The sequence below is a fragment of the Sinohyriopsis cumingii genome, chromosome 1, assembly GCF_028554795.1.
Source record: "Sinohyriopsis cumingii isolate HCF-2022 chromosome 1, ASM2855479v2, whole genome shotgun sequence".
Classification (NCBI taxonomy): Eukaryota; Metazoa; Mollusca; class Bivalvia; order Unionida; family Unionidae; genus Sinohyriopsis; species Sinohyriopsis cumingii.
In genome coordinates this window covers 177,311,466-177,323,603 of record NC_142961.1, presented here as the reverse complement: position 1 = coordinate 177,323,603, position 12,138 = coordinate 177,311,466, and the positions used below count along the sequence as shown (strand labels likewise).

Here is a 12,138-nt window from a genome sequence, read left to right as displayed (position 1 = left end):
TCCTGCTTTAATAGAAGAAAGACACCATTATAAATGCATTTAAAAATCGTTTATGTGGTTACAATTTTAAATAGTTCACGATACCCACGGTTCGAGGTGACAATACCTCAGACATTCTAAGTGGAACCCATTCAAATTGTTAACTATATCCCAAGTGTTTTCTGCACAGGCTTCGGCAAATGTTTGTAAGGTTTTTTCAAGATTCGATTTCCTGTTTGTAAGCGAGAGTGTCTGTTTTATTTGTTTATTATTAATGACAATAAATAACTTCTTCATTTTGCAAACTGGCAAAACATTTGTGATATACAAAGTTGGACAAGGCGGTGGTAACTGGATAACCTTCATTGACGAGATGCAAGCAGAGTAAGTTGTACTAATTTAATGTAAATATTGTTACGACTCTACGGTATCAAACTAATTAACAGAAAAGTGCGAAAACTTAAAAAGATTTAAACTTCAACAAATAATTTATTTCCCTAGAATGTACAGTTCAATTTTAAAAAGAACTTATAGTATTTTGAAGTAAATTCCAAATAATTATAAAAGTTACATCAAAAGGAAATTCCGATTGAATTAAACTGGCGTTTCATATAAATTTCAATAATAAATGTTTTAATTTGTCTGTAGCCTCTAATGTGCTAATGTGCCAATTGTCTGGCATGTGACGACAATTTGTTGTTGTATCATAATAATTAAATCCCAAGCATCCTTGACTGAATTCATTATAATTCCATATTAATGTTTTAGTCCATGAATAATATTGAGCACCTTGTAATTCCAAGGATTAATATTTCAAATAAATGAATCCAACCAAATGAAAAGTTTAGTACAACAATAAGGCTGATTCCACTACGGATTCTAGGACAGGAACAATACTAATTAAGTAAATAAGTTTATACTCCCTTCCACTTGACATAGGTCGCATTTACCATTTTTGGACATTTTATGTACAATCAATGAAAACTTTTTTTCATTGAACTTTCTGGGGTCAGAATGAAGACAGTATCTTTAACTAAAATTGAAATTAAAATGCTTACATTTAGTAATAATATGAATATTTAATCTTTAATCATATCGAAGTATCATAAATGTATTATGTTGTTTGCAAGATAATGTCACTGGTCGTGTAGACAATTAACTTGATTTAGCCTTCCAATTTGCTCTGCTGATGCAAGATTTTTATAACGTTATAAGCCTGGGTTTTGTTTGGTAAGGGCACTTCTTGTATGTTCGCTTCAGCGAAATAATTGTGTAACAAAATTATTGCAGTCAGACCCTATACACATTATATTTACATATTTTGTTTTGAACTTGTATTCACCCTTAAATGTTTCTCTGGCATATCTTTATTCTTTTCCTTTGCATCTAAAGTATTTGTTTCAGTTTTTCTATGTCTGTATTTAACGGAGATGAGGTCATACTTTCCAGGATATCAAACGTCTGTAACATTTCTATCTTTTTTATCTCGCTTTCATGTTTTGGCATCTGTCGTTTTGGTTGATGATCAAAATAAATATCTCATTTTTATTTAATTGGCACTTATTGATTTTGTTTATCATGTCGTCTAATCTGATTAACTTGCTAATTGCAGCTGTTACTGTGTTTCATTTTCTTGTCCTGATTGGTTGATGGTTAAATGCACCTTTAACAAATAGATGGTAATCTGCATGCGTGACTTTGTAGAACATGGAATACTTTGTAATGACGCAGATTTACCTTTTCACCAAATGTAGAATATTCACAAAGAGCGATAATGTAACTTTAATTGTTTCGTCTGGCTTTTGTCACCTGGTGTGTTATGTTCTTTGTCATATTGATTTTGCCATTCGCTATTATTCATTTATTTAACACGGAAGTTGGCAAGTTAACAACATTTCAAAGCGTTACAAATGTTACTTAAGCACTGACCTATAATGCTTCTTTGCATATTGAAAGTTTAAATTATGGGCACAAAAGTAATACCATTATTGGAAATACAAAAAGACATGTAACACATTTTGGGACATTAATGGCTACAGTAAGCCCAAAAAAAAATGCATACAAAAAGTACTGGTAAAATGTGGAGTAGAGGAAATAAAGAGAACTACAATAAAAGCGTGAGACAGAAATTCCACACTGATGGCAAATTTAGGAACAGTCACAATAGAAGAATAAGTATCTTAAAAACACTAAGGCAAATATTAGATCGGATAAGACACCCAACATGGTACATGTTCCATCAGTTGAGTTTTATTTGAGATGACAGAACATTTCGACGCTTGAAGATATCAGTGAAGATTATTTTCGTATTGATCAGTTTTCTTGATGTTCATCGTTTACTTTATCTGATATTGAACAAGACACACACACACACACACACACACACACACACACACACATATATATATATATATATATATATATATATATATATATATATATATATATATATATATATATATATATATATATATATATATATATGCATATATATATATGCATATATATACATGCATATATATATAAAGAGAGAAGGGAGGATGGGCAGAAGAGAGACCTGGATATGCCCTTTTTATCCTTCTGCATCCATGTATTCTGGTTGTAGATGTTAGAACCAACTAAAATGGCTTGCTTTGCTTTTATTTTCTTTAACTACTCCCAATGGCTTTCGTCTGATAGAGCCTCTGACAACCATATCCAGCTCCCGGCCTTCACGAGCGGCGGAACCTGTTTAAACTGTCCGGAGGAGTGATGACGCGTGTTTATGGCGCCTCAGAACCAGATGCTTTGGGCAGATGGGGCTCGATAACCTTGGGTGGTCGCCCATCTAGGAGAAGGTAAACTCTGATTTCAAGCCTTGGCTGCCTTGCGACTATACCCTCTCATGGGAAAGTCTAAGGGAGTAGACCCCACCAGAAATCTTGAGATGGAGTTCCTAAGGCGACATGGCATTGCTTTCAGTGTCATCTCGGTAACTTATGCGACTCAGCTGGTGCCATGACGTATTGGCGTGTCCTTTCCCTTGGATCCATCAGCTGCGTGGAGAGGGTAGATCAGGTGCATAGGCAACAGTCGATTCTCCATATCACCCTGCCCAGGCTTGCGCCCTGGAGTGGACACTCGAACGTCGCTCCAAAGCGTCGACGCAACACGGGAATCAGCAGTTTACCGGTTAGAAGTCACCGCTAGATTGGCGTAGAGTCAGACACCAGAGATTGCTTCTGACGGTGAGAGAGAACAACAGGTTCCACTGGACAGCTATCGACCGCCCCAAACTGGACAGCCCCCAGCCAATAAGGTGCCGTCCCGCCACAGTTCGCCTGCTTTGCTGGGTACGTATGGCTCAAGGTATTTAAGTTACTGACAAGCGGACTGCAACTACTGCATCAAGAAATAGCAACAGAAAACCAATAAGGAAACATCCAATCCTCAAGCTAGGTACCTGGAATGTACGGACCATGCTGACTGATATTTCAGATGATCTTCATTCAATCAGACAAGACTACCAGATTCTGGGTCCCGCAGAGAAAAGAACTACACATTCTTCTGGCAAGGAAAGAGCTCCGACGAAGCCAGAGAGTTTGGTGTTGGATTCACTGTCAGGAACACTCTTCTGGGGATGATAGAAACCTGCCAACAAAGAAATGGAAGACTGCTATCCCTACGCCTACACACCACAAACGGGTCTGTCAAGCTGATCATCGTTTACCCTCCCACACTAAGCGCCTCCTCAGATACCAAGGACGAGTTTTACGATTAATTAAACTCGCTCATCGACAAAATTCCCAAGGAAGAGAACTTGATTTTGCTGGGCGACTTCAATGCTAGGGTGGGTGCCGACTATGATTCTTTGCCCTCCTGTCTTGGCAAGTTTGGCTTGGGAAGATGAAACAAAATGGGCAGTGCCTTCTAGAGATGTGCTCTTACCACGACATCAGCATCACCAATTCATTGTTTCAGACTGCATCCCCGGTCTAAACACTGGTAGCAGCTGGACTTGATCATTACATGACGGTCAGCCATGAAGTGTGTGCTTTTTACCCGTACCTTCCACAGTGCTGACTGCAACACCGATTACTCGCTGGTGTGCTGCAATTTGAAGCTTCAGCCGGAGAAGATCCACCGCTGTAGGCAAGAGGGTAAGCCAAGCATTAATGTGAGCAAAATGTCATATCCAGACAATGCTGAGGAATTCACCTATGCTCTTTCCAAGACGTTTGATTCAGAACCCCCCAACGGTAGTGCCAAAGAAAGAGACTGTGTACAGCACAGCCACGCGGATCTTTGGTAAGAAGCAATCAAAGAATAATGACTGGTTTGAGGCTAACTCCGCCACACTCTTGCCAGCCATAGAAGAGCGTCGCAGTGCTCGCCTGCAATACAAGCGATATCCCTGCCAAAAGACACTACAGGCATACATGTCTGCCACAAGCAAAGTGCAGGTATTAGCACGGCAGTGTGCCAGTGAATACTGGCTTCAGCTCTGTCAGAGCATCCAGTCAGCAGCAGATATCGGAAACATCAGAGGCATGTACAATTGCATAAAGAAAGCAATGGGTCCCACGAAGAAAGTGATAGCACCACTGAAGTCTGCCACAGGCGATACAATCCTCAACAAGGACAAGCTGATGGAGCGTTGGGTAGAATACTACTCTGAACTGTACTTAAAAAGGAGAACCACGTGACTAATGATGCTATCAACGCTTTTGTAAACTTCCTTGTCATGACCAAACTGGACGAGAAACCTACTGAAGCCGAACTAAAGAAGGCCTTACCTCTCTACCATCACCAACAACCTCTCGCTCGATGCTGAGCTCAACAAGTGGATCGGAAACGCATCAACAACTCTTTCCAGGTTGTCGCAGAGAGTGTGGAACAACAGCAAGCTGACCCTGAACACTAAGGTAACCGTGTACCGTGCCTGCGTGCTAAGCACTCTCCTGTACGCCAGTGAAACCTGGACTCTTTATGCCTCAAAAGAGAAAAGACTGAGCGCCTTTCACATGCGATGCCTCCCACACATACTCGGGATCACCTGGAGCGATCGAGTAACAAACAACGAGGTGCTCAAATGTGCCAAGATTCCCAGCATAGTCATACTACTCCGCCAACGTCGCATCAGATGGCTGGGCCATGTACGTCGGATGGATGAAGGGCGAATCAGCAAAGACATTCTTTATTCGAAACTCGCCTCTGGCAAAAGGTCGATCGGACGGCCACATCTTCGCTTCAAGGATGTCTGCAAGCGCGACATGAAAGCCCTTGGCATCGATTTCAACCCCTGGGAAGAGATCGCTCTTGACAGATAACGCTGGCGACATGCTCTGATCACTGTTTTGAAAGCCGGCGAGGACAAGCTACGCTTGCTAGCTGATGAAAAAAGATCGCAGAGGAAGAAGAAGCAGCTCCAACCAACACCAGACGCAAACTTCAAGTGCAGCAAAGACTGCCACTCCCATGTTGGACTACATAACAACAACAGACGCTGCACAATCACCAACCGGGACATCTCTCATGGGCGCACTTCCATCGTCTCTCGAAACTAACTGATGCCACCACTTCAACTACTTCTACAGGCAAAAACAGAACGTATACCTTTAAGCCGATTTATTTAGCATTTCGAATTTCAAATTCTAACTGCTTCTTCTATTTTAAATCAGTCACTCCAATCATGTAACCGAAAATATTAATCGTTACTTTTTGTATGATTATGGCTTCATTGTTTCTTTCAACTGTTGTAATGTCTGTGAAACTGTGAGGAGTGTTATTATACCCTCTAATCAGCTTTCTTAAAACTTCAACCCATTTCGTGGTTTCATTTGTGCCTAGTAATACTTTATTCTAGTCTTTAAGATTTGGTTAAACTATGCCACTACAGATGCTCTTAACTTAGTCGCATCTTCTCATCTAACTGTATTTTTACAGGTTTCGATTTCTAAAGACTCTCTAAAAGCATCATGCATGTTATTTCCTTTGCAAGTTTTCAGCTGATGTGTAATTTGCAAGGATATATGTCCTTGTCACAATATACATGCACCCATTGTTGTGTTTTACATATTAGTGAAAATCGATAGTGACTACTTGTTACTGATTATCTACCTATCTATTCAATACAGAATAAAATATTTGCAATTCATTTGTTATGTGCAATACAAATCTGCCTAATATATATATATATATATATATATATATATATATATATATATATATATATATATATATATATATATATATATATATATATATATATATATATATATATATATATATATAATGTAAAATACTGAAGTTCCACTAGTCCAATATTTTTTTTTATAATTTGATTTGGAGTTTTAACTTAGCTTTAACAAGTTTTCAGTCATATCGCTACGATGTCTGCAGTGTGGCAGTTTATAGTGATGTATAGCACTGGGACATCATGCTGCAGACATGTAGCATGATGTCCCACCCAATCACATTATCCTGACACGAAACCGACCAGTCCTTACACTAACCTCTTAGTGCTTAACGCCAGGCAAGGCAGCTGTTAGTACCATTTTTATAAGTCTTTGGTATGATTCGGCCGGGGATCGAACCCACGTCCTTCCGCATCTAACCACTAGGTCACCAGAGTGGTCTACAAAAGTACGAGTGGTCAAGTTGTTTCAATATGCTTTTATTACAACTCAAAGGAGTCCTAAGTCAAACGAATTTTGCTGTGTTTGGTGGGTGTGATAAATATGGATATATGTATGTATATATACAAATGATAATATCATACAGGCTAGAGTATGTTTAATTCGTACTCTACGGAGATTCGAACCCAGGTCTGCGGGTAAACTGCACCCATCGCCTTGCCTGCACACACGAACCCATATTACCTCACGACTAAGCACACATCACCAAAACATTATGTTACTCAGTCGGTATTATATGCATCGTGTGTATCAAACACACTCGCATGACGACCTAGTAATTAATTCTCATGTATCTACACAGTCATTCCAGATTCCTTAGAAAGAAATCAATGTATATATATAGAGAGAGAGAATGAATTCTACAGAATTATAAATATACACAAGACAGAATGGAGAGTGCTATAATAATATCATACAGGCTAGATAAACTTTATTTCGTACTCTACGGAGATTCAATCCCATGTCCACGGGTAAACGGCACCCATCGCCTTGTCTGCACACACGAACCCATATTTCCTCACGATCAAGCACACATACAAAAAAATCATGTTTCTCAGTCGATCGTATATGCACTCATGTGCACTCGTGTGTAGCAAACACACTCGCATGACGACCTAGTAATAAATTCTCATGTATCTAACCTGTATGATAGTATTATTTGCAATAAAAATATTAATTCTGCCTTCTATTATCAAGCATTCTACAACAAGAATCCAGGGATAGCACTTTCGTTTCTGTCTGGTGTATATTTATTATTCTCTGAATGAAACAATTCTGAATACAAGCAACCGCTCTTTATGTGATTATTAATTTATAGATATTAATACAGTGTATGATAATAAACCTGTATGGACTGGTAACATAATGTGCTGTTGGTAATTTCATATGAATTAGTCATTCATATAAATTTAGAGTAGACCTATAGGAATGGTTTAGAGCTCGAAAAAGATATGCCTTGAGAACAAAGAAAATAATGATGTGCGTATATTCAGCCTGGATAAATATTTCGATTAGAAAGGTTTCCACAATAGCTAATTTAATAATAGCTTATTGCTACATTATTCTTATTCAATAAGTAACAGAATGAAGCAAAATCAAAAAGTTGTGTAAAGCTTAAATAGTTTAACTGTCAAAGTTATAAATGAAAATGTAAGAAGAACTTAGTTTTATGAAGTGAATAAAAAAAATCCTTGTTAAGTTCTTTGAATGTTCAAAAGAATTATAAGTTCCGTATAAATTTCAAAATTGGAAATGCACTGGCCAATAAGAATCATGACGTTGTCAAGAGGGCGCTGTGCAGCACTAACTGCATATCAACTAATGTGATTTATCTGATAACCTGTAAAAACTGTAGCATGATATATGTTGGGCAAACACTTAACAAGTTTCTAAGAGAATGAAAAATCATCGCTTTCATAAAAATAAGTTATAGAGATCCTAAGTTTTCCTCTAATATTTAAACACACTGTAACACCAATAATCACTCTCTACTTGATTTTTCTTTCGTGCCAATAGATATTGTGCATGGTGACATTAATAGACTCATAAAAGAAACTTATTGGATTCGTAAGTTAGATACTTTGTATCCTAATGGCCTTAATGCCAATGCACTATATACAATTGTATAATTTGTTTTTAAAAATTGATATCTTGTGTATCCATTATAACAATATAATTATATGTATGACAGTCTCTATTTTATTCTATTATTTGTAAAACTAAAGGGAAATAACTTATATACGATAAACCGAATCTAGCCCAAAATTAGTCTCCCGAGGTACATCCAAACTACTTCATACCATTCGACGAAATAATTATTTACAACATCTCTTTGATAGCTGTCAAAGAATTACGACGAAAAATAGATAAGAACACTACCAATCTCATTACATTATTGCCGCTTACATGAAAGCAGTCTGTACATGGTCAATGGAAGAAACCCAGCCATGTTTAATATGTAATAAATCTATACGATTGGAATTAAAAACACTGTTAAGACAGCATTACACTTGTTTGTAATATCCAATGAATATGTAGAATTATTTACTACAATTTTTTAAGTAACTGAACTTGCCTGATTGTTAAATTTTTAAAAATCGTCAAAGACGGTTACGTGTTTTTCTTATGTAAAAAATAGTTTTTAAAATATAATCTTGGTATTTGCACTTCTGAAATCACTTTAGTTCAGTTCTTGCAACATAGCACTGTTGGGAATCTTTACATGTCTACACTATACTTACTCTTTCTTTTTCTTCAATGCAGCAAACTTCATTAGCAGAACAAACTGAAAGAAGTCTATTTTAAGTGTGTCAGTTTATATATATATATATATATATATATATATATATATATATATATATATATATATATATATATATATATATATATATATATATATATATATATAACATAATTTACGTTTCATAAAAAACATACCCAAAAGTTTTAGATTGTGAACACAATTTAAACGCTGACTTAAATTTAAAAGATGCGATTAAAATCTGTATTTTAAAGTCAGGTCCACGTTTGTTAGACTTTTTTCTCTAGTAAACAAAATACCTTTAATTACTTCGTGGTCAGCATCAAATATGTATTCAGTCAAATGTCCCTGTACTTAGTCCAGCGCACTATTAATCCAATCTAACACCTTGTCAATTCTAGTAGGATTAAGGTTCATTATCTGTCCAACTTATTCGAACTGAACTTTCCAAAGAATTAAAACTACCAACAACTGGTCCAAAATTTCACACAATCAAATCAATAGAATGTTGAAAGTTTGACGATTTATTTAAGGAAATGTCCAGTAGGATATGAACTATTGAAACTTACAGCTATATATGTGTTAAGCTGATTTCAACTAACTCAGATTCAAAATTTGTTTGAAGTTAAAGTCAACGTCAACAGTTTGATGATTTGTTTAAGGATATGTCCGGTGGGAGATGAACTATTGCAACATACAACTATATATGTGTTAAGCTGATTTCAACTAACTCAGAATCAAAATTTTTTTCAAGTTCAAGTCTACGTCAAACGTTTGATGATTTGTTTTAGGAAATGTACTATTGAAACATACAACTATATATGTGTTAAGCTGATTTCAACTAACTCATATTAAAACTTTGTTCAAGTCTACGTCAAAAGTTGCAGCCGTTTCTCACAGGTAATAAAATGTTTCTTTTTTCTTTTCGTCTGAGCACTTTGAATTTTGGTTTTTGGCTTGTGAGGTTTAAGGTCATTTTTAGCACATTATACGTTTTACATGGTGGCCAGCATATTTGGTGGAGGAAAAACTCGTGAAGAACAACTGGACTACAGGAAGCTACTGCCAAGCTTTATCCGCATATCGATTTTAGCCGAGCCGAGACTGATGCTTTATTCCTAAATTGCGTCTTGAAAGGTGTAAAGATAAATCCACAAAATTAGATACCCAAGAATATGCATTTTCTAACCCCAAAATGAAAATTGATGTCTACGATTTTCTAATTATTTATGACCTGCCGGAAGTTGGTCTCACAGTCACATGCTCTTGGTTTAGGAATTCCAACCTGAACTCAATGTGTCATGGTGAAAATGTCAGTCATCAACATGCTATAAATACTCAGTCAGGATAAATACTCAGTCAGGATAAATAGTCAGTCAATACTTAATCGTGACCCGTTTACAGGACACTTTTTATAATTTTGTATGGAAGGTCCCTTACATGGGTATATATATTTCAACACACAAATACACATAACCCTAAACATTTTTAAGCGATTTTCGACTGCTTGGACCATAAGCTACGTAGAAATATAAATCTTTACTACACCAAAACGTGCAACATTTCACGAATGAAAACCCTTATAAAAGAGATGTGCCTAATGAAAAAGTTTCATGGTTTTTATATATGATATAAGCTTGATCTCTCTGCACGTTGGTTAATGTACGTATTCTAAGAAATTGTTCAAATATAAAATTTTAAATTCACTTTGATTTTGTTTTTAAATTTTTCGTTAAATGATATAGATTTATTTGCTCTGAATTTCCTTTTCGGCCTCAAATCGCGGCTAGGGGTAACACAAAGAAAACAACACATAGATAACACGTATTGGCATATTTGGTTTTTTGTTGTTGAGATAATGTAGCTAATCTGGATGAATTTGTGTATATTTTCCAAACCTTGCTAGACATTGTAAACAGTTTTAAAAAATATTATGTGGGTACCATTGTACATACTAACAAAAGTAACTATGTGAAAAACAATGCCAATTTACAGTCAAACTTGATGTTTATGTAACTTTTTGTACAGAGGTGAGGTTGACCCAGACACAGAATATCTTTTTCAACACTATATATATTAACTGTGTGATTTTTGTATATACTGTTTGGTAAAGGTGTCACATATTGTGTACAACATTCAATGACATTATCATTTCAATACAAGGCAGACTATGTACATTTTTTTCAGCAAGAAGCACAACGATAATGCTGACGAGAAATTTCAGATTGATTCTTGGAGTAATGATAATTGTATCAGTAGCAATAGCGCTGCTTGGCTGTATTTATCAATCACTGATAACATGCAAATGGAAAGAACTATTTGCATATGATTCCGATGTAGATCTCAGGATCATATGTATTGTTGGGGATCGAGCAATGTCTCTTAAAAGACTCTTGAACTCATTAAATAATGCATCATATTTCGAAGACATTGTCGTTCTTGACATTTGGATTGACAGATCCAAAGATGGAAAGGTGGATATGCAAACACAAGAGGTGGCGAATTCCTTCCAGTTTCTACACGGTACAAAGTATATTCACATCCAGCCATCACATGCAGGTGTGTACGGACAGTGGATTTACACATGGGATGTCAGTGATCATTCGCCAGAAATAGCTGTTATACTCGAAGATGACATTGAGGTTTCACCTTATTTCTACAAATGGTTAAAAATGGTGCACACCAAGTATGATATTTACGATAATATAAATGGATATTCGCTACACGGCAGATGTGAAAATCATGCTCTAATTGCCCCAAGAAACAAATATATCGATGTTCCTAAAAACAACACAGTTTTTCTCTATCCAGCCTTCAATACTTGGGGATTTTCACCACATACAAAGCATTGGCTACATTTCGTGAACTGGGTGACATTAAAAAGTAACGATACAACATTTAAACCGTCTGTCGCAAACATTGAGCCAACAATCGCGTACGAGAATGCACGAAGGAGAGGAACAGAGGCTAATAATTGGGATTTCTTGCATCTATATCATGCATATGTACACAAACTCTTTACTGTGTTTCCAAATATTCAAGGTAAGAGTTGTTCAACATATCATTACTTTGTATCACGACGTAAATACTATGAGGAAGAATCAATAACCTATATGTCAATGTTATTTATTAAGAATGTGAAATATATTTTACCCCGTCGGAAAATGGGTTCAAATGCGAATTTTAAAACAAAACTCTCATAGAGTATATGGAAGCTATTCA

General features: G+C 36.2%; 1 protein-coding gene across 17 annotated transcripts in view; it reads left to right on the top strand.

Moving 5' to 3' along the window:
* Window positions 1-12,138, top strand: part of LOC149808453 (uncharacterized) — a 112,999-nt gene that overhangs the window by 99,570 nt on the left and 1,291 nt on the right. For 15 of the 17 annotated variants that reach the window (XM_089977494.1, XM_089977474.1, XM_089977429.1 and 12 more), the window contains one exon: window positions 11,104-11,958. The exons of the other annotated variants lie outside the window; for them this stretch is intronic. In XM_089977494.1, the coding sequence (XP_089833620.1) occupies window positions 11,121-11,958 (838 nt within the window). In that variant the 5' untranslated portion in view covers window positions 11,104-11,120. The remainder of the gene's footprint in view (window positions 1-11,103; window positions 11,959-12,138) is intronic. 17 annotated transcript variants of the gene reach the window in all.